General features: G+C 43.3%; 2 protein-coding genes across 3 annotated transcripts in view; one reads left to right on the top strand and one right to left on the bottom strand.

Annotated features, from left to right (window-relative positions):
• EIF5B (eukaryotic translation initiation factor 5B) overlaps positions 1-7774 on the bottom strand; it is a 69326-nt gene extending 61552 nt beyond the window's left edge. Inside the window, exon 1 of the mRNA XM_005283240.5 lies at positions 7597-7774. Within this exon, the coding sequence (XP_005283297.2) occupies positions 7597-7631 (35 nt within the window). The 5' untranslated portion in view covers positions 7632-7774. The remainder of the gene's footprint in view (positions 1-7596) is intronic.
• A 5273-nt stretch (positions 7775-13047) lies between these two features.
• On the top strand, positions 13048-23097 carry TXNDC9 (thioredoxin domain containing 9). Of its 2 annotated transcripts, none has more exons than XM_005283238.5 (5): positions 13048-13341; positions 14961-15179; positions 17580-17698; positions 18616-18870; positions 21289-23097. In XM_005283238.5, the coding sequence occupies exons 2-5, from the start codon at positions 14991-14993 to the stop codon at positions 21404-21406; spliced, it is 681 nt and encodes a 226-aa protein (XP_005283295.1). In that variant the 5' UTR covers positions 13048-13341; positions 14961-14990; the 3' UTR covers positions 21407-23097. The 2 variants fall into 2 exon arrangements, with proteins under 2 accessions (XP_005283295.1, XP_005283296.1); XM_005283239.5 differs by having other exon boundaries at positions 13313-14021.
• Positions 23098-23863: the final 766 nt, after the last annotated feature.

Raw genomic sequence — 23863 nt, 5'->3', positions numbered from 1 at the left:
TGCTGCATCCATGAGTCCCTATCAAAAACTCTGAGTTAAAGGCAGCGTTTCTATATAAAGAATCAGGGGAGAACATTTAACTTTTGAGGTTAAGCTTTAGAAATGTAGCACAATAGGTCACCTGCTGTATTAAGGGCTTGTTTTGTTAATTCTTTAGTAAATAAGCAACATAGTCACCATTTTCTAACATACTTAAAGTGTGCAATTATTTAATAAATAATCTGAAAATATTAAGTCATGTAATTGCTTAAAATTTATAGAGAGTTATAGCGTACCCACCTAGGTAGCAAAAATACGTACCTAATCTAAGAACATAAGAACAGCCATACTGGGTCAGACCAAAGGTCCATCAAGCCCAGTATCCTGTCCTCTGACAGTGGCCAATGGCAGGAGCCCCAGCTTCTGGCAAACAGGCTAGGGACATCATTCCTACCCATCCTGGCTAATAGCCATTGATGGACCTAACTTCCACGAATCTATCTAGCTCCCTTTTGAACCCCGTTATAGTATTGGCCTTCACAACACCCTCTGGCAAGAAGTTCCAGAGGTTGACAGTGTATTGCGTGAAAAAATATTTCTTGTGTTTGTTTTAAACCTGCTACCCATTTAATTTAATTTGGTGGCCCCTTGGTCTTGTATTATGAGTAAATAACACTTATTTACTTTCTCTATAGCACTCATGATTTTATAGACCTCTATCATATCCCCCCTTAGTCGTCTCTTTTCCATGCTGAAGAGTCCCAGTCTTATTAATCTCTCCTCTTATGGAAGCCATTCTATACCCCCATTCATTTTTGTTGCCCTTTTCTGAACCTTTTCCAATTCCAATTTATCTTTTTTTGAGATGTTTTCAGAGAACTATCCACAATGACTCCAAGATCTCTTTCTTGAGTGGTAACAGCTAATTTAGACCCCATCATTGTATATGTATAGTTAGGATTATGTTTTCCAATATGCATTACTTTGCGTTTATCAACATTAAATTTCCTCTGCCATTTTATTGCCCAGTCACTCAGTTTTGTGAGATCCTTTTGTAGCTCTTCGCAGTCTGCCTGGGACTTAACTATCTTGAGTAGTTTTGTATCATCTGCAAATTTTGCCACCTCACTGTTTACCCCTTTTTCCAGATCGTTTATGAATATGTTAAATAGGACTGGGCCCAGTACAGATCCTTGGGGGAAACCACTATTTACCTCTCTCCATTCTGAAAACTGACCATTTATTCCTACCCTTTGTTTCCTATCTTTTAATCAGTTATCAATCTATGAGAGAACCTTCCCTCTTATCTCATGACTCCTTACTTTGCTTAAGAGCCTTTGGTGAGGGACCTTGTCAAAGGCTTTCTGAAAATCTAAATATACTATATCCACTGGATCTCCTTTGTCCGCATGCTTGTTGACCCACTCAAAGAATTCTAGTAGATTGGTGAGGCATGATTTCCCTTTACAAAAAACATGTTGACTATTTCCCAACAAATCATGTTCATCTATGTGTCTGACAATTTTGTTCTTTACAATAGCTTCAACCAATTTGCCCGGTACTGAAGTGAGGCTTACTGGCCTGTAGTTACCAGGGTCACCTCTGGAGCCCTTTTTAAAAATTGGCGTCACATTAGCTATCCTCCAGTCATTTGGTACAGAAGCTGATTTAAATGATAGGTTGCAGATGACAGTTAGTAATCCTGCAATTTCACATTTGAGTTCCTTCAGAACTCTTGGTTGAATACCATCAGGTCCTGGAGACTTATTACTATTTAGTTTATCAATTTGTTCCAAAACCTCCTCTAATGACACCTCAATTTGGGCCAGTTCCTCAGATCTGTCACCCCAATAGAATGGCTCAGGTTTGGGAATCTCCCTCACATCCTCAACAGTGAAGACTGATGCAAAGAATTCATTTCTCCGCAATGGCCTTATCGTCTTTGAGTGCTCCTTTAGCATCTCGATCATCCAGTGGCCTCACTGGTTGTTTAGCAGGCCTTCTGCTTCTGATATATTTAAAAAAAAATTGCTATTACTTTTGGAGTCTTTGGCTTTAAAATCTAAAAGCTCTATTTAGGTGTAAATCAATGTTTTAATATTTAATATTTATATCAACCAATAAGAATGCACTTGTCTTTAGAAAATAACTGAAGTACAAATGGAAAAATTGATTAATATTGAAGATTTAGGTCACTCCACCCTGATTGCAAGTCTTTTCATTTTGGTTCACAATTTTCAGGAATGTTCTGAAGACTAGAGGAATAGTGTTTCCATTCTCTGCTGCCATGCTATGTACTGTTTCTACAACTGTGACAATTAGTAATTAAACTGTTAATAAAGCCTACCTATACCTCAGGTAACACACAGGAACAGATAAGATTTCAACCGCAAGAGAAAACCCACCACTTAAGTTATTCTATAAATAAAAGCAATACAGCTATTAGTACAAATATCTGAAGACCAATTATAGTAGCCAAGCAGACACCACTCTTTCCAATCCACAGATGGCACTTTTATTTCTTTAAAGGGATCCACCAAACCACCCACAAAAGGTAATTTTTATGTCACTAGGAAAGAAAAATGATGCATTTACAGTTTACCTCAGACTAGGACAATAACCCTTATGAACACAGCCTATTAATAGCACAATTCATCTCTACTTTAGAGTTCTGTACTAGCAGGAACCACTAATATCCAAGTGCCTCCCACATCAGATTTCCAAAAGCAAAGTGTTATGCGGACTTCAGCTCTTCTCCCTGCTGCAGTTATAAGCTCTGCTTGGGGTATTTTTTTTTGGGGGGGGGGGGGGGGGAGGGAGGAGAAGAGGTGGATGGGGCAGTTGCTGTAAATATATTGGTAACATAGAAAGTTTACTAACTAAAAAGGAAAGACTTGCAGCATAATCTATAGGTGATCGCATGCTTCAAATTATTATAAACTTCACAGCGGTTTTTCTGCTACATCAGAAAGACTGCCACCACAAAAAGAAGCACAAGAGGAAAAGCTATAGTAGTTAGTACACGACCACTAGCAATTTAGCTTGCAGAAAACCAAGCAATACACAGAACTACAGTGTGTTAGTTGTACTATAACTCTTAATTTATCTAGTGTTCATTCTTGGCTGCAGAATCACCCTTTTGGCACGTATGACTCCTAAAGCAATATGCATGAATGATCACAGCAATATGCCTATGCAACAGACTGCAATGCCAAAGGGCACCAAAATAGGAGTGAGAATAAATACAGCCAAAGATTAAATACTTGGAAGTAAAAAGAATTGGCAAGGACAGAAGAACATAAGAAAAAGAAAGACTTACAAGGAGAAAGATAGAAAATATGGAAGGCCCAGGACACCTGAGGGAGAGAATGAGAACCAAGATGGGAAACAGTTTTGTAACATAATACCACATGCCTATATGGAAGTCTGCAGCAACATTGTGGGGTGTGAATTCAAAGCAAAATGGCAAGAGCCCTATGTTTTCCCACAACCACCCCTCTCCCCACTCAAACTTTCCATGCAAGAAAGTCCTGCAGAATAGGTTTATACCTGTGCTGCTAGATTTCTATCCCATAGCCAAGGCCCTCTGTATCCTACAGCCAGCTGGAACTAAATTCTGTATCGAGGCATTTCTGTTGCACTCTCATGCAGGAGACTGAAAATTTTGAGGTGGCTTCCATTTACATTTTTAAAGAAAAGGAGTTATCTTATTGAAAGAGAGTATCAGTACAACACAACCACTAAAACTTCAGGAAGTCACTAGTTAAGGCAGCCTCCACATGCCTTAACACCCAAATATCATATCTGAACCACTCACTCTGCACCTCCACAAACTCCATTGATCACAATGCATACACAGTTCTTTTACATCAATCTTACCTCCAACCAAACTGGATAAATATATTCTCTACCGACGTATTCACAAAAAAAAATATCTATAATCAGCTGTTTGTATGTGGCAGTATGTTGCTCAGAATTAAGATTTATGCATAAGTGTGAGGCAAAGGAATTTGATGTATTCACTGGTTATGGGTGGAAGTAAATCTATATATAAAAAAATCAATGTTGAAAAGAATGTTTACAAGAGATGTGGACAAATTGGAGAGAATCCAGAGAAGAGCAACAATATAAGATGGAAATGTTAAAAAAAACTGGGCATGTTTAATCTTGAGAAAAGAGGACTGATGAGGGACCTGATAACCTCTTCAAATATGTTAAGAGCTTTTCTAAAGAGGATGATGATCAATTGTTCTCTGAAGGTAGGACAAGTAGTAATGGGCTTAATCTATTGCAAAGGAGATTTAGGTTACATATTAGGAAAAACTTGCTAACTATAAAGGATAGTTAAACACCGGAATAGGGTTCCAAGGAAGATTGTGGAATGCCCATGACAGGAGGTTCTCAAGAGTTGGCTAGACAAAACACATGACAGGGATAGTCTAGGTTTACTTGGTATTGCCTCAGTGCAGTGGACTGGTCTTGAAGACTTCTCGAGATCCCTTCCAGCCCTACATTTCTATGATTCTATTATTGTTATCCACACGAATAACTTAATTTTGATATTACTATCCTTCCTAGATCTTCTTGCAGAGTTCCAGTGCTCCCATTCTTCACCCTCCCATAGCTGCCCTCTTCTGCAATAAACCCCCACAAAGCCATACTTCCTTCCCCAGGCTTCCCTCCCCACTGGCTTAGCCTTGTTCCTCCCACTGAATTCTTCTCCTGAGATACACTAACCAGTATGCTCCCCTGACACACACATGCATATGCATATTATTTTTTATTTATATATATAAAAATATAAAATAGGCATTTCTTTCTGTCCTACTTCTGCCACCTCAGATATCTCCAACCCTTGCTCAAGCCCCACATTCCCTTCATGTTCCCCCTCTCTGCCGTTTATGCCCCTCAGCCTCTGCATGAAGTGGAGGAGCAGCCAAGAAGGGATAAACCAGGATAGGAGAGGGTATGGGGAAAGGAGGGGGCAAGTGCACATCTATGTAGCGGGCATGGGAGAAAAAAGGATTGAGAGCGGTGAACAACTGAATGTTTGTGGGAAACCCACAGTTGGGAAAACAGTGCTTCTGCATAAAGCCACTCACCTCTCATCATAACAGGGGACAAGGAGGAAACTTGAAACTACCACCTCCACTCCTGCGGCACTTTCTCTCTCTGATAAGATGGAGATTTGCAAGAAGGGACACTCAGTGTGATAGACTTGAGCAGGTCACACTGGAGAGGTACAGCTGTGGAGAGTATTTTTATTCTTCTTCCTTGTTAACCCTCCTGTGACCACTCAAGTCGCTTGCCCAGTCATTCTCAGAAACAGGAAAAGATGAGCAAGGATATAAAGCAGAAGAGAAGAAAACCCAGTACCTCTCTACAGGCTTAGCACTCCAGCAACTCCATCATTGGTGCTTCAGCTCCCCAGCCCACATCACTGTGAGGACCCAGTTCTTTGCACCCCAAGACTTCAGCTTTTGAGGGGCTCTATGCGGTATTGCTGTCTGCTACACTAAGAAGTCACACCAGTATCACCAAGCACCCACTTCTTTCCCTGCCTCCACAGTGCACAGTTCCAACCAACCTCTGTTCCATCTCAAAGTTCCATCTGTCTCCCATTGCCCCAATACCCCTACCCAGCCTGCCTCCCCAGTATGTTTTTGATGGGCACAGCTGGTGACTCAGGCTGCCGACAACAGATACTACAAAGCAGTATATATAGTGCTTCCCACTCTTCCATGGTGAGCAATAGCTACACTACAAAGATTTTTATTAAAAGCCAACTCCCTACCCAGAAGGGGAAGTCAGATTACAAACTAGTTTAGAGGCAAGGATGGAAAGCCTTAAATCACTAACATTTTCATAGCATTTAGGATACAGCATACCTTTTTACTAATAAATGCTTAAAAGTAGAGGAAGAAATCCAGTAAAATTCAGATTTTTTTTAAATGACTAGCAATTTACAGCTGATTTAATTCAAAAACAGGTAATACATGAAAGGCATCTGAACCTAGGAATAAGATACATAACACTGCTGTATCCCAATGTCTATTTTGAGATCAAGTAAAGAAGGACATGCTGAAGAATCAGCTAGAGCAAAATGAAACACACACGTGCACGCATGTATTTTTATTTCCTTTTGGTTTGTACTGTGGAAGAAAATACTTGTTTTATCTCCTGTCAGCAGTAATTATGCAGGGTCTATGATCAATTAAAGTAGAATTAGGTCTTGGTTTTGTTAAGGAGTATAAGAAATATACCTATTCTTGATTAAAGGAATAAAGCGTGCTACACACTAACAGTGATCTTTTTGGTAGATTTAACAGCTTTCATGGGAGTCCATTCATTCACCAAAAAGATGTTGACTGGCATGCGGCATTCAAGATGACATGAACAAGGCAGACAGTCAGAGGATCCTCAGGACCCTAATATTTTGTGACCATGGAATCATCTGTCACTTGTACAAAGTGTGGAAGTGTTCTGTATGGAGCCATCAATATAATTTAGAAAATCTTTAAGGTTTAAAATTGAAGCAAAAAGTGACTGTCAACACAGCTGAAGTTTGTGCTTGCACATAATGTCATCCAGCCATTCATTCTAACTAGCAGCATAAAATACAGATGTTTGGAAATAGGACTAAGGTTGAGAAAAGATAATTAAAAATTAACATGATTATCTCTTCACCAACCACTTAAGCGCTTTGAAGTGACAAAAATCCTCCTTTCCCACCTTTATAACTACAGCCTAACTTCTGCTTTACTCGAGTATATTCAACACCCCAATAGTTTGTGATGAACCCAAAGAGCCTTTCACCAATAAAAGCAGCAAAGAGTCCTGTGGCACCTTATAGACTAACAGACATACTGGAGCATGAAAGGTTACGCTCCAATACGTCTGTTAGTCTATAAGGTGCCACAGGACTCTTTGCTGCTTTTACAGATCCAGACTAACACGGCTACCCCTTTGATACTTTCATCTATAGACATTTCTTCCCACTCAGTGCTACAAAACCCAAGACAGATAATGTTTCAGCTAAACATCACAAGCGTTTGTGGGAGCTGATACAGCATATGTTGGAAGATAGTCATCCAAATGTATCTGGATGACTAGTGAAGCTTTGGGGATGCAGCACACAAGTGTTTATCTCGCCATAGATTTTCATTTCCAAGTTGGCTCCAGTCCTCTGATGCGCTTACAGACAAGGCTCATGGATTTGGGAGGCCAATGTCCCTCCCAGAATAAAGCCGGGAGAAAAGACAACACCCACAGTGCTTCTGCATAAAGCCACTAGTTACTCACAACGCTCAGCTGCCCCGGGAAGGAATTAGCAGGGGGAGGCGGCACCTGGAAGGCAGCGCCAGCTACACAGCGCTGGGTCGGTCGCCCCCGCTTCTCCTCCCAACCGTGGGGACCAAGACACCGCGTCCGTGGGTCGGTGCGCAGTGGGAGGGGGCTGCCGCGACTCGCCCCCACCAGCGCTCGCTGCCCGCGGGAGCCGGGGTCCCCCTAGCAGCCACGGGGGTGGGAGGGCCCCGCGGCCGAGCCCGCCCCGCGCTGTCACTCCCCGGCCACGAGCCCGCTCGGGAGAGGGGGGGGGAGAGCCCGGCCCGCTACCTGTCCTCGCTCTTGTTCTTCTGCTTCTTGCCCATGGCGGCGCTGGCGGGGCCGCTTGGTCACCGCTCGCCTCCGTCCGCGTCCGCCTCAGCAGGGTCCGGCCGGCCACATCCACACGCACCTGGGTGCATATGGTGAGAGGCCGCAGTGCGCAGGCGCCTTCACCCCGGGACCCAGCGCGACGGCGGCCTACGGAGAGAAGGGCGCAGGAGGGACCCGCCGGCGCTGCGCGAGGCGCTCACTGCTGCTGCCCAGCGCCCCCTCTGGCCGGAGGGCGAACAGCGGCAACAGGCGCCACGCTCCCCTCTCCCTGCCAGGCCGGCCCCAGGCTCCCCCCTTTACTGCCCCCTGCTGCCCAGCTCCAGGCTGCCCCTCCTTACTGCCCAGCCCTAGGCTTGCTTGCCCCCTTACTGCTCCCTGCTGCCAAGGCCAGAGGAGGAAATTTCCCACCCACTCCCTCCTCGGGCATGGGGGTGGGCACTGTACACAACAGAAAACAAGGGACGTTCTGATTCACTGGTGTGGCCCAGTGGTTAGAGCACAGAACAGGGAGTCAGACTATGGGATACACAGACCTGCAAGCTGACTTTAGTAAATCGTTTTCCCTCACTGCACCTCGCCTCCCCCTCTGTAAAACAGGCACAATCGCGGCATCATATGTCCCAGGGGTGTTGAGAGAATTCATATTTGTAAAGGTTTCAGAGTAGCAGCCGTGTTAGTCTGTATCCGCAAAAAGAAGAACAGGAGTACTTGTGGCACCTTAGAGACTAACAAAATTTGTTAGTCTCTAAGGTGCCACAAGTACTCCTGTTCTTCTTTTTGCATATTTGTAAAGCACTTTGAGATTACTGGACAGCTAACAGCAAGTGCCAAATCTTCTTCTTAGGTACCTACAGTGTGTGCAGGGCCAATATAAACAATGAAGAAGACACAGCCCATAAAGCTTACCCTCTAAATCAGACACAGAACACACAGATACATTTGAGAGAGGTTTTGCAGGTGTTTTTGAATCATCACTGAAAAGCTTTTGGAGAGAAGCACGTTTTAAAAGGATAGTCAACTGGATGATTAGATAATTAAAAAATAAGTATTACAAATAGTTTCAGGTGTGATGCCTGTCCCCAAGTTTTCCTGTCAATTTTTGTGGTGTTACAATCATGTTTTCTAAAATTACAAAAAAAAAAAAAGAACTCCCTTTCTGCTCTGTGAACAACTCAGACACCAGCAGAAACTGAATAACTAACGTCCCTATCTTGCTATGTACTCTATGCAAGTAACCCCATGTCCACACAGGGCAATAATGATTCCAGTAGGGCTTTGCAGCAGCACAAGGGTCAACCCCCATAGAGCTCATTGCAGGATCATAGTTTAACAGATGGTTCTGTACATACAGGGTAAAGACTGAAACTCGCTCTACACAAAGTGGCGATAAATGCACAGAGTAAACTGAAAAATTCCCCCCTGATAATCTTTTATTTATAGTAAGCTTAGTTTAAAAAAAAACATACAATTTTTAAGTTGCCAGTGTTCCTTTAAAGCAGAATATAAAGAAATGTCACATAGTGTAAAACGAAAGGGAAGATGTTTCAGGAATAAAAGAAAGCACATTGTTACCAAAAGGAAAGACAGTGGAGGGGCATTTTAATACCTGGGATTGAGGAACCCTATATAGAGGCTTTATCCTGGATTGTGCAGGGTAGTTACGGAAGCTTGGGAAATGTGGGGAGTTTAGGTTGGAATCACTTGTCAATGGGAGGGTTTGGCACATGAAAGTGCTTTCAGGGTATGCATTTGCCCTCAGGAAGGTACAGAAAAAGGTGGGTGCTAGCTGAACAATCTGATATGAGGTACTTGCTATTGGACACATTTGCTGGATCTTCACCTCATCCTCCATACCCTCAATTCTTCTTTCCCCTTTTACTGCATCTCTGTCCTTTCCTTTGCAATGGCATCTCTGAATGTACAAGATTACCTTGCAGTCAAGCTGTAGATGATAGAGTCCAAAATCCAATATTGTGTAATTTGGCCCCAGACTACACTGCATGTCAGATAAGGCATAATACATAGGGAAGGAATTGTGCTAGGGATCAGCACAAAGGCAGCTGATCCACAGCTCAGCTTTAAAGAAATAAACAGAAATGGCAGCACCGACTGGTGGGGGAAAATGGTAGGTTTGCCTGCCAGCTGGCCTATGATACTGAAACTGCTTACAATAAAATACTATAGTAAATCAGGAAGTTTGATCAGTGTAGGCAGTACAAGAGTACTGTGGAACTGCTGGAATATTCCTCAGCTCTTGGAAAACGTATGTAAGTTCCACTCTATGTTAGCTTCATTCAAGGAATTAAGGAGGGTTTAAAGAAGGAAAAGACAAAGGTTATCAAGAAAATTTCTTGGCAAAAGTATAGGAAAAAAGTCTGTGGTTCTGACAGCATATACTTGTGTACCCAGTAACACCAATTGAATGACAAGCACACAGTAGTAGGATTGATCAAGTCTTTTCTTCATTACACAGAAATGTAAAAGAATACAAATCCTAGATGCTACCAGAATTTAAATCAAACTCTGAAGCTCTTATTAGTAGCACTCACATTTAAACAGTAACTAGTAGCTGAAAGCCTCTACTGGCACATAGGTGTAATTTATCATGTGTGTAAATAAGGCTTGGTCTACACTACCCCCTTAATTCGAACTAAGGTACGCAACTTCAGTTACGTGAATAACGTAGCTGAAGTCGAAGTACCTTAGTTCGAACTTACCTTGGTCCACACTCGGCAGGCAGGCTCCCCCGTCGACTCCGCGGTACTCCTCTCGCCGAGCTGGAGTACCGCAGTCGACGGCGAGCACTTCCGGGTTCGACTTATCGCGTCCAGACTAGACGCGATAAGTCGAACCCAGAAGTTCGATTGCCAGCCGCCGAACTAGCGGGTAAGTGTAGCCAAGGCCTAAGGCAAAATGGCTAAGAACTTAAAAGTTGGATGGTAAGAGACCACAAATCCCAATGATGATTGAACCTGCTGATATGCTGAACAAAAAAAGTTCTCAGCCATGCTTGTAGTTCTTTCCATTGCTTCACACACAACAGATATTCTAGGCTTCAGAGTGATGTTTGGGGTTATTATGTGTTCTGGTTGTGTTCACTTGTGTCTGTGGGGTTTGTGTTGGGGGATTCTGTATTGATTTGTGAAGGTGGCAAATGAGAGGTGTGTGCTGCTGTGAAGGGCTGTATGTGTTTGGGGTTATTATATACAGTGGCTGTGTTGTGTGGGTGGCTGTGCTGATTTGCATCTTGGCGATTGTGCTAGGAGAGTAGCGTGGATTTGTGCAGGTGGTGAATGAGGGGAGCGTGCTGCAGTGTGGCATTTGGGTGCCTGGGTGTGACAGTTGGTTCAAGTAATCCATCATTGTACATTATCCCTTAAATTACCAATAAAATTGTTGCCTGCAAATTAGCTATAGAGTAAGGGTGGTGATTGGTTGAATTACCTCTGACATCGGAACAGCCTAGGACTCTTGGCATGGCATATACATGACTGAATGACTGTAGCTGTACACCACACAGGTATAATTAATTAAATCAAAATGGCTGAGAACTTAAAAACTGGATGGCAACAAACTGTGAAACCCAGCATGATTCATTCTGGTGGTATTCTGAACAAAGAGAGCTCTCAACATACTTGTAGCTGCTTCTGTCACTTCACACTGACTTTACAGACATAATAAGCTTCAGACTGACTCCCACAGTGTGACATTCCTGGAATCTTATTATATAGTGTTAGTATTTAAGAACTACAGACACCACTCCTGCTGGTTGCCCTAGCCATTACTATCATTACCCTGTGTCAAAAATATTACCACTGTGATTAAAGAAAATAATTAAAGGATTGTTTCAGAATGTAACTTTTGGAGTAACAAAAATACAACAGACAGACCCTAACCAATGGGCAGGTTATGGTGATATGGTTCACAATTCCCAATCAGCCTCCTCCTGGCCATCATAATGGGACAATGTCTGTCTGTAGATAAGTGCGATAGAACAGTAAAATGGTGGTCTATTGGAAGGATCACACAACAGGAAGTTGTAAAATATGTCTGAATGCTATATGTTTAACATTTCCAATTCAGGATAAAAAAAGTCTAGATGACAGAATAGAGCAATTACTATATATACACCTTTTATATAACTTGCTCCTTCACATTTAGAAAAACATCCCATCTTGATTTTAGAATAGTCAGTGATGTACTGAAGTCATGTGGTAGAAGTGATGATCTGTTGCGACTACTCCGCTCACCTGAAAGCATCGCTGAACATGCTGCACCCAATTCCCCCAGGATTTTACAAACAGCCTAGTGTGACCCTTATTGGCTGGAAGGTTTTTGCCTATGTATCATACACTGATGCCCGAGGAAAGACTTGGCCCCATGTCTGATGTCAAGAGATGCCCATTACAACACAGGCCTAATGAACAGCCTAAAGAGCCAAGAACGGCTCCTCCTGACACCAGCAGCCCAAGGCCACAGAGCGGCACTCCCACCCTCCCACCAAACGAGGCCACGGGCAGATGCGTCACCCGGCTATGGGGAACCCTACTCTAGCTGGAGTCCCTGCACATCCAGTGCTTCACACCCATCCCCCAGCCCAGATGAGAGCTCCTGCCCCATTCCTCAGGGAGGCGCCCCAGCCCTCACCCCCACCCTGAAGGAATAGAGCAGAGCCCCACAGCGCCCACAGACAGCAGGCCACGGTCCCCAGCAGGCATCACGACACACTGTTCTGCTCTGCACCTGCGTGTGTCTCGTGAGGGTAGAGAGGAGAGATTTTCCTTGGCTGTCCAGTAATCTCACAGTGCTTTACAAACAACACCCCTGGGACGTAGGATGCCGCTGTTGTTCCTGTTTTACGGGGGGGGGAGGCAAGGTGCAGTGAGGGAAAACGATTTGCCCAAGGCAGGTAGCCAAGGCTGGCTCCAGCATTTCTGCCGCCCCAAGCAAAAAAAAAAAAAAAGCCATGATCGGCGGTGGCAATTGGAAAAAAAAAAAAAAAAAGCCGCGATCAGCGGCAGCAGTTCAGCGGCAGGTCCTTCCCTCCTAGAGGGAGTGAGGGACCTGCCGCCCCTGAATTGCCGCAGGTGCCGCCCCTCTCCCATGGCCGCCCCAAGCACCTGCTTGTTAAGCTGGTGCCGGGAGCCGGCCCTGCAGGTAGCAGTTCAGTGGCAGGGCTCTGAATCCCATAGTCTGACTCCCTGTTCTGTGCTCTAACCACTGGGCCACACCAGTGAATCAGAACGTCCCTTGTTTTCTGTTGTGTACAGTGCCCACCCCCATGCCCGAGGAGGGAGTGGGTGGGAAATTTCCTCCTCTGGCCTTGGCAGCAGGGAGCAGTAAGGGAGCAAGCCTAGGGCTGGGCAGTAAGGAGGGGCAGCCTGGAGCTGGGCAGCAGGGGGCAGTAAAGGGGAGCCTGGGGCCGGCCTGGCAGGGAGAGGGGAGCGTGGCGCCTGTTGCCGCTGTTCGCCCTCCGGCCAGAGGGGGCGCTGGGCAGCAGCAGTGAGCGCCTCGCGCAGCGGGTCCCTCCTGCGCCCTTGTCTCGTGCCCTCTCCGTAGGCCGCCGTCGCGCTGGGCCCTGGCGTGAACGCGCTTGCGCACTGCGGCCTCTCACCTCACCACCATCCTCCCTGGTGCGAGGCGCGTCAACAATCATCGGAGCCGCCAGGCACGAGCTGAGGCCGTGAGACACGCGCGGACAAGGTGTGGGGACGCTGCCGGGCTTGCGGGGCGGGGACTGTGAGCGGCGCGTCCTGTCCGGCAGCGTTTCCCTTGTCGGCCCAGGGGCCCGGCTGCGGGCTCCTTTCGGCGGGGGGGGGGGCTGGGATTGTCACCGGCGGTTTGTCTGGGGCGGGGGCGTTGGAGCCGGTGAACGTAGCTGTTGCAGCTGGCGCGAGCCGCGCATGCGCAATACGTTGTGTTTAGCTGCTGCATCCCTTCCCCCCGGGTGTGGTACCTGGCCGGGGGGGGGCGGGGGCAGACTCTGCCTGGCTCGGGGCCCTGTCGCCCTATAGCCACGCTGTGCTGGTGACACCGTCCCCCCGCACTTGGCAGGAGCTGCGAGGGGTAACAGCTGGAGGGGGTGTGCCCATAACACGCCAGGCACCCCCCCGCCGCGCCTCCCCTGGTGGGAAGCGGAGCCGCTGCTCGTTTTGGAACCGGCTCTCGCCCCCACGGGCAGGGTGTTTCGGAAAAGCAGTTTCACTTCACTACTTACACTGTAGATGGAATCAAGCCGTACGGGGCTTACGGCGGCCGCTTATTTTGTAGCACAAATAGGTGGCTGCTGGCTTGCAGGCTGTCCAGGTCCTGAGCTGAATGGTCTCGTTCTCGCCCTGCTATAAGCCTGTTACAAAACCACCCACAGCACCACATCACTAGAGGTAAAGTAAAAATGGAGCATTATGGGGAAAATTTAGTGAGTTCCTGCAGCTCTTTTTTCTCCCTATTCCTGGTACGATGTGTGTCTGAAATTCTACACGAGGAGGATCTCCACAGAGAAAGATTGAGCCTGTGCTTCTGCCTGGAGCAATCAGTTTCTCACTCACCTGACAGGTGGCAGATCCCTGTTCAGATCCCTCCTCATAGGGCAGAGGGGGAACTTGAACAAGGAGGGGTCTCACATCCTGGGTGAGTATCCTAAACGCTCTGCTAAAGATTATAAGGGAGATCCGCCTACCACTCTTCCCAAGGCTGTTTTGTGTGGCATTAAGCAGCCTGTGCACACACCAGGACCTACAGGTGAGTTAGGCAGAGGAGAGCCTACCTCCCCTGCTTTGTGGATTGAGCTGGGCCTTATGCATGAGATAGGTATCCAGACACCTACAGGGAGGCAGCAGTGCACGTGGCCTCAGGCAGAAACATATGTAGAGAACTTCTACCCAGAAAACTTAGGCATTGGGTGAGTTTAGGCACCTTCAGAGTGAGGCGGAAGCCAGGTGTTCGTGTTGTGGATCATAGTGGTGCCTAAAACTGAGACGGAAGTGTCCTTTGTGAATCTGGGCTTCCTTCTCCAAGAAGCTGAATGTGCTATTTTAGCAGCTGGCCTAGGGAGTCAGAGAATAGGATATGACAGGAATCTTTGTTCTCTTGCGTGTGCACGGTGTAAGTATTGTCTACAGAGTTGTAAATCCCCCTGAAGAAAACAACTGTCTGCATAGTCGTTCCTAATAGGATAGGGACTGTCTCTCTTTTCTCCACCCCCCGTTTTGCTACACAGCACTCTATAGATAAGAGACTGGCCTGATCAGGATATGAACTAAAGGCTTGAAATAGGTATTGTTTTATGGTATTCATCTCTACTTTCATGTATTATTTTGCAGCTACAAGGAGTGTATTAAATATCCAGAAGAATGGCTGCTGATACTTCTGTTGAAATGTTTTCAAAAGTTCTGGAAAATCAAATGCTTCAGACTACTAAAGTAGTGGAAGAACAGCTGGATGCTGAGATTCAGAAATTGGACCAGATGGATGAAGATGAATTGGAACGCCTTAAAGAAAGGAGGCTTGAAGCACTAAAGAAATCCCAGCAGCAGAAACAAGTAATTTTCTGGCAGCATTTTAGATTCTGAACTTCAAAGAATGGGATCAGATGCTTTATACACTATAGCAAAGACTACCTTAGTTGATTCTGTTTGTGTTTGATAGAAAATCTCAGGGGAGGGTAGGTGTTGAATAGCAGTACACTTGCTTTGGGCTGAAATTTGGCATAGAATCATAGACTACAACATATCTAACACATTTTAATTTTGGGCCTTGATTTAGAACAGTTTGGTTATATCAAAATTATACAGATGTGTATTTAAAAAAAAATCTGGATTAAGAGAAGGGTAAGCAAATAAACTGATATTTGGATTTGATTATGTTAATATTCAGGTGATTGAGTCCTCAAATATTATTGACTGAAAACACCAGTAATGCACACATGCCAGCAGACCTTAGGGATCCCCCTCCTCCAGACTTCTAAACATTTGAAATCTTCTCGTGGTAGTATGCAAGTCCCTCCCTCTCTATGTTTTGAGGCATTTTACAAAAGGAATGATGCATGGCTTCTCCGAGCTCTTTACAGGGCTTGTCGCCTATCCTGATTCTGCAAAGGGGCTTCTCACAATCCAGTAAGACTTTGGGATGTATGTGAAGAAAACTTATTTGCTCATGTCTTTTTGCAGGGGCAGGAAATAATCCTACCTTGCTGTTGCAACCATCTCATTAAGCTATTGATCTTGATGTTTCCCAAAAATCTTTTGCCACATAGTTTGGGTTTTCTTAGCAACTGGTGTGGAACTTGAGCTGCAAATAGGGAAGTCCTTTGGGTTTCCCTACCTAGTATGGTCAAGCCTCAAAAACTATGAAACTGGGCAGTGATAGGAAGTGGAAAAGGACATTCCAGTTGTGAAGGGAATGGTAGAGGCCAATACCAGACTTTGAGATGTGGATGCAGCTGAATATCTGTTAGGCTGGAAAGCTGAGGGATATTGAATCTTAATAGTTCTGACCCAAAGTAGACCTGAACATATTTTTTTGATAATGTAACAGGTCTCTCTCTCTTGCTGATTTTCCTTGAAGAACAATTTAGTTTGTTGTTGACTCTTTCTTACTATTTCTTCTTCTTTGTATTCTCTTGATTAAAAAAATCAAAATAATTAGGCTATACTAGGCACCATGAGCATGGACAACATTCAGGATATTTATGACCTCCTTTTAATTCAGTTCACTCCTTCATAGAGTAACACTTTTTTTTTTTTTTGCACTGGCATCTTGTTAAAACTGCTTTGTTTTAACTTTAAAAAATAGGCAACTTGTGATTTAGCTTTGGAAAAGTAAGTACTGCTTGTAAACATCTAGCTTACTCAATCCTACTCCAATCAGTGCAAAGTAATTTTTATTATAACGGGCTAGACTTTCAAAATTGCAGGCACACATCTGCGCACCTAATCATGCAATTACTGCAGTTTGCATGTCCCATTATAATTTTTCCCTTGTGAAATTGTAACTGCATTCAGTAACTGTAAACAAGCATGCATTTTTGTGTGTATAATTGTGTGCACGTTGTTCTGGAAAACTTGCTTTTGTTGGGGTATTTGGATTGAACCTAGATGTTTGAGGACTTTTTGTTTGTATACAATTGTCGTTTTAAAGATTATCTACATACTTAATGTATCTATTGTAAAGCCAGCTCTGGTGGCCTTTATAATGTTGAGATGCCAGTGAATGTTTCAGAAGTTTTAAAAATATAGTATTGATCTGCATTTTCTATATAGGGACAACTGAAAGTAGATCAGCTTTAAAGCGTGCTGTGTCATGCTTTCTGTGTTGGTGGGGTTTTTTTTTGTGATTATAGGTGTCATGCTTTGGTGAATTTTTGTCAGTATACAATTACTTTCTGAAGAGGGCAGTCCGCGTTGCAACTTTGAGACTCCCAAAATTGTTGAAAGAACTTTGGGGTTTATATCCTCTCTTGAATACTGGCGGTTTAATCTGTTCTTTGTAGGAGGTTATGCTATAGAAGTGTATCGTATTCTGTACGAGGACTGTGGCTTTCAACAAAGCAGTGACTCCTCCTCCTTCTACCCCACCAAAAAAAATATGGGCAGATTAACCCAGCAGCCATGTCCAGACCAGTGGTTTTTCATCTATTGTGCGGGGGAAGAAGGGATGAAGAGGGAAAAGTAGTTTCTTTTCCTGACTAGCTGCTATGGTTTGACTTCAAATGTTTCCCAGTAAAACCCTCCTGCCCCTTCCCCTCTTTAAAAAAAAAAAAAAAAAAAAAAAAAAAAGGATTCTAAGCTTTTATTTAAGCTTTCAGATGGCAGTCTTTTTTTATTTAATATAAATATATTTTTATAACATGTCAGGGAGTTCTCTAAAAGTAATATTGCTCTCAGAATAGATTAAATACAATTAAGAAACACAGTACTAACTTTTTGCTTTCTCATCATAAGGAATGGCTCTCAAAAGGACATGGAGAATATAGAGAAATCCCAAGTGAGAGAGACTTTTTCCAAGAAGTCAAAGAAAGTAAAAATGTGGTTTGCCATTTCTATAAAGATACAACCTTCAGGTACAGTAAATACCTTATTTTAAAGAGACTCTTGTGATGCTAAGAATGTGTAAAAGTAAATAAACTATTCCAAAAGCAGCAAGTGAAACTGAATATAGAGGTTTTAAAATCAACAGATCTGTCAAATCTCACTGAGCAGGGGAGCCTGCAATCAGACATGTTTCTACTAAAACTAAATAAGCACTTAATGTGGGGCTTATTTTATAACATCATATGATTATGTTGACCAGCTTGGTAAAAATATTCACTACTGTCTGTAGACAGGATTTCTAGGGGAGCATTTTGCTTCACATCATCATTGTTGTTTAGCTTTGAGGCAGGCAGTTCATTAATATTAAGCTGAGCAGCCATGCCAGGAAAGGGGCTAGGGTAAGGGAACTAGGTAAAATTCATTTTGAAATAATGGGTTTATCCCTAGAAAAGGGTCATTGGAAAACTTTGGTAGCAGAAGAAAAAAAATTGGTGGTGATTGTTAATCACTGAACAAATCTCACTAGATTGCTTCTTAAAAACTTGGGCCTGATCTTGTTCCTGTTGAAGTTCAATAGCAAAGTTCCCAAATACTTCAGTGTGAGCAAGAACACACCCTAGTGAAAGATGAGAACATTCCCTATGAACTGCTAGCAGCCAGAGGCTTCAAGGAAGGAATGTGTTATCCCAATTTCCCCAACCACAATGCCAAGTCACTTATTTTGATAACCTTGAAATCCAGATACTGTAAGTTGAAGCTCTTGAATATTAGTAAACTGATTGGAATATTTTATTTTTCCCTAAAAGTAAAACCAAAAGTAACAAGCTATGTCTGTAATGTTGATTCTTCAAATATGACCTTAATAATCAAGAATTCAGCACTGAAGTAGACTTAAATGGTCTTTGTGATACCTAACTCATAAGTATTTGAATTTTTTTTTTCACAGATGCGTGATAATAGACAAGCATTTGGCAGTACTTTCAAAAAAACACATTGAAACAAAATTCCTGAAATTAAATGCTGAAAAATCTCCATTCTTGTGCGAGAGATTGGGCATCAAAGTAATTCCCACTCTAGCACTAGTAAAAGATGGAAAAACGCAAGATTTTATCGTTGGCTTTACTGATCTTGGTAATACGGATGACTTTACCACAGAAACCCTAGAATGGAGATTAGGCTGTTCAGACATAATTAATTACAGGTAATTAATATACATTGTTTTTAAAGTTAATGTGTGAGGGTTATATTTACAGATTCATTTTTTGCATAAAGACTGTTGATCATGTTGATGTTTAGTGTGCCCAAGACCAAAGTGAGCTAATAATCCAGCTGTTACAGCAATAAACCTTTGGCAAGGAAAACAAAGGGAGGTGCCTCTCAGGAAACTCTTGAGAAAAGGAAGTTTTCCCAATACTAGTGAAAACAAACAAAGCTCTGGCCTTTGGGCTTTAGGATAGCCAGTTCCTACCCACTCTCTTTACAGCTGCTTCTTAACGAGTCAGCTGAACGCCCAGCCTTTCCTCCCTAACTAATTCAGTCTTTACGGGATATCTTCACACTTGCACTGTTCAGCTGGGTATGGGGCATGTGCCTGTCCACAGTGATAGCAAAATGTAGGTTAAATATAATTTGACTTTAAAAAGTCTCTTACTGAAAAAAAGTGCAAATGATTTCTACTATGTTGCATTTGCAAAGAACTGTCACATAGCCTTGTGTCTTGTGATCATTAATGGAAAGACATGGATAGTAAAAACCAGGGGTAGAGTTAAGGTACTGTGGGATCTGCAATCTGAATTTACTGATTTATGTGATTAAAAGGTCAACCTTGATATCACATTAATGTACCTTCTTTTGCTTTTCATATCCTTGGCATTTTTAAAGCTAAGTTATTAAAAATAGGGAAAGTTGTTCCATTAAACTCATCTGCATTTATTTGAATGTTAAATCTCCAAATTGTAGATTGTGTTCTCGTTCTACTTTAAAAAGAAGCGTACCATTTAGAATGGAAACAGTATATTGTAGTCTCATGGGAGCTAAGCCATAGTTAACACACTCCTAGTCTAAGTATTGTATTTTTTCAGTGCCTTTCTAGAACTCTGTTTTTGTTTGGACACTTCATTAATCTGTAACTGTGTCTGGGGGAATGTCCGCTTCCTCTTTCCTTTTCCCTTTCTTCCACACTAGTAGCAAGCAAGCAGAGAGGAGGTGGCCAAAGAGAATATATTAGTAGGATTCAACAAATGAGGAACAAATGGACTTTCTGGATTGTAATTTATATGAGAAAAACCTATTCTTTGAATGCTATAGTGTCTTGAATCTAGTAAATATTGATGGGCTGGCTCATTCCTCACATGGTAAAACGTAGAGGAAGGGATGAGGTGGGAGGAAACCTGTATTAAGTTCTCCTTACAGAGTTTCTCCCATCTAAGTCCATTAGCCCTCCCTCTGCAAAATGAGCCACAAACCCTGCAGATCACCAGGGATCCACTGTAGGCTACAGCTATCTGTGTGAAGGCTCTGTATGTCCACACTACTCTGGAATCCTAGTCTCATATGTCCTGTGCTCTGGGCTCCTGACTAGCTCTCCTCAGGAACCTTGCTAAGAGGAGGCAGCTGCATAAGAAAGAGAGTACAACCTTGCTGTCTTAAGGCATGGCTACACTTGTAGATGTAGAGCGCCGGGAGTTAAACCAGCCCTTGGAGACAGCAGCAGGGAAAGCGCTGCCGTGTGTTTACACTGTCAGCTGCAAGCGCAGTGGCGTGGCAACATTAGCAGCTCTTGCAACGCCACAAGAGCAATCTATAGTGGTAGCTATCCCAGTGTGCAAATGGCTGCAGCGTGCTTTTCAAATGGGGTGAAGGTGGAGTGTGACAGGGAGTATGTTGTGGGTATGTGGGGGGGAGAGACAGTGTGTTTTGGGGGGCAGAAAGTGTGTCAGCATGCTGTCTTGTAAATTCAGACAGCAGCAGGGGGAAACCCCGACATCAGCCCCCCGGCCCCACACACACAAACGCCTGACTGGGCAGCAGCAGCATTCCACAGTAATGGTTTGCTTTGTCCCGGAGCAGATAAGCAGCCAGCTGTCAGAAATGGAGCTTTGAAAGGGGATATCTGTATGCCTGCAGCCGAGTTCAAAACAATGACAAGAGTGGCCACTTCCCATAATCCCTTGAAGTCATGTTTCCAGAAGCCAATCACAGCGCAGTAATGCAACACGTCGTCCATACTGACACCCAGGCATTTCAGCCAGGGCGCAGCAAGCTCTATGCTTCTCGTGGAGGTAGATTACCAGGGGCACTCCTGCTGCAGAGTCCAGGCGCTCTAAGTACCTTGCCAGCGTGGACACCTCAGGAGTTAGGGCGCCCGGGGCTGATTTAATGTGCTCTAACTTGCAATTTTAGCCAAGGCCTTAGTCTTCCTTTCTCTGGCAATCTCTGGGTTTGGGGGGGGGGGGGAGATTAAGGGTATAGAAGGAACAGGCTCCTCCTACCCAACTATTGATCCCAACCCCTCTTTCTTTAAACAGATTTGTCCAACTAGCTGCTTCTCTTTGTCTGTGCTGCTGTCTGTTAATATATTTTTACCTTTTCACTTTAGCAAAATTTTATTTCTTTCTAGTGGAAACTTGATGGACCCACCTTTTCAGAGCCAAAAGAAATTTGGAACCATTGTCACAAAGCTGGATAAGAAAACCATCAGAGGAAAGAAATATGATTCAGATTCTGATGACGACTAAAAGCTCAGCTATAAATATTTGTATAACATTTTTTGTTTAAGCTTGGTACATTTCTAGGAATGTTTTTATAAAGTCTATTAATTTCAGTATGTTTGCACATAATACTCCATTTTTCTGTCAATTTTATAAACTGCTTCACATTCGAAGAAATTCCAACTATTTGTTTGTCTTTGGAAGTAGGTTGAAAATCTGAGCCCCTTTGAACCAGGTATCATCTGGGAACTGACCATAAATTTAATCTGTTATTTCAAAACATTTCCATAATTTGCATCTCAGTATTTTATACCATTTATCATATTTTCAATAAAGGAAATGTAAAGAGGCAAGAATTGCAAATAACTATTACCGGAGTAGTGCATCTTAAAGCATTGCTTATCTTATAGTGCCATAGTGTAGCATTGACTAACTTAACTACATTGGACATTGTAAAACAGTCTTAGCTTTTGTAAATTTTCAAGTAGATTGTCAAAAGAATTTCCCATTTACCAAGTACGTATACCACATGTTGCAGCTGAACCAGCAGGTAATAGCACTCATCAACAAGTGTACTGAAACCACCTTGCTTGCAGGGTTATGTAATATAAATTCTGTGGTTGTGAATTTTAGAGCAGATGCGTATACAAGAGATTAGGTAGGATAAGAACATCAGGAGGGACAATGTTTGGTTTTAAATTTGATGCAGTGCAATATATTTTATTGCACTGTTGCTCTTCAGTAATATATAAGGCCTTACCTGAATCGGGAGATGATCTTCAAATAATTGTGGCCGAGTTACAGATAAGACATGGAAAATTGCAGAAAAGGAATAATGGACTTCTTTTAATAGCAGTAATTTGGAAAAGCCACAGTAGACCTACAATATAAACAACTCAACTATTATATTATGCCTGCAAATTTTGCACCTATATTACATTCATTTTTTTAAAAAAAGTAACTGGTACAATATAAAATTCAGACTAAAAGTCTTAACACAACTGCTGTAGAAATCAAGTTGTCACTTTAGCCATTTACGTATTACAGCCATTGAATGTTAGTGCAGTACGCCCTGCTACAGTGGTCTCCTTCATGCCCTGTCTGCTTTGTCATCCACAGAATTAGGCAAGATCAGTAGTGATTGCTTTGCTGTCTCTGCTAACTCTGGTAAACACTGTAGAACTGAAGATCATTTAATATATTAATGGGGAAAAAAGCGTGTGTGGCAAACCTCAAATGTATGCAAAATTGTGGACTGTGCAAAGAAACTAAAACAAAATTGCGGTGGAAGTCTAGTACTCGAAAGCTGCAATTTCAACAATAGCGCAAGTGAAGTAGGGTTTTAGTAATAGATGTATTTTTTCAGAAGAGGTCTCTCTCTCTCTCTCTCTCTCTCTCATTGAAGCTCTCAGGCTAGCATGGAGTTTAGTTTATCTAGCTGAAGAATGGATGGGTTTCTTCTTCAGTGTTCATAAACACTAGTTCTTAATTGCAGAGCAATGCAAGTCCTTTTGGGAAATAAGCATCAGTGGCACTTCCAGCTCCTTTTTGGCCTAACAAGCAAGGTGAAGACTGGAAATCTAATTATTCCCACTGCTTAGTAGTGAAGAACACTTGCCAATGAGCCAGCCCAGCAATATATTTCTCTTAAGTCTGTAAATCTCAATTATATTTTGTTTCAGTTCGTGTACATTGAAATAAAGTTATTTGAATTCGGATGCTGATGGTTGTTATTCCTTCTAAAAATAGTTTGGTGTGACTGTAATGTTTTTTTACCCATAGAGCTGTCAGCAAGTCACACATTTTAAGTTTCTTGACTTTTTAACAGAGCAGATGCTAGTTAAAATTTTAGCTTAGCAGCAGGGGAACAGTTATCCCACCACCTTAATTAGTGTATACCCAGCAAAATTAATTATACAGCAGACAGAAACAATCACAGAACCAGACAGATTATTCAAATAATAGAAAAGTGGGAACTATAATGACAAAACAATACAGAAAACTATCAAACTAAATTTCCTTTTACATCTTCTAGACTCTTTCCTTTATCTGGAGGCGATAGATCGAATCACCTTTCTCACAGCCCGCGATTGCCTTATTTCAATATGACTGGTTTGAAAGGTGTGAGGACATGACCGGATGCTTTCCAGCTTATGGCTGCTCCCACTGCTTAGCCCAGGGGTGGCCAACCTGAGAAGGAGCCAGAATTTACCAATGTACATTGCCAAAGAGCCACAGTAATATGTCAGCAGCCCGCCATCAGCTCCAACCCCTGTTCCCAGCACCTCCCACCCACCAGCAGCCCCGCCAATCAGTGCCTCCATTTCCCTCCCCATCAGCTGTTTCGTGGCATGCAGGAGGCTCTGGGGGGGGAGTGGGAGGAGCGAGGGCATGGCAGGGGAAGGGGTGGAGTTTGGGCAGGGCCTGTGGGAGGGGCAGGGGTTGAGCAGTGAGCACCCCCCGGCACATTGGAAAGTTGGCACC

This window comes from Chrysemys picta, chromosome 1 (assembly GCF_011386835.1).
Source record: "Chrysemys picta bellii isolate R12L10 chromosome 1, ASM1138683v2, whole genome shotgun sequence".
Lineage (NCBI taxonomy): Eukaryota > Metazoa > Chordata > Testudines > Emydidae > Chrysemys > Chrysemys picta.
This window is presented reverse-complemented; position numbering and strand designations above follow the sequence as displayed.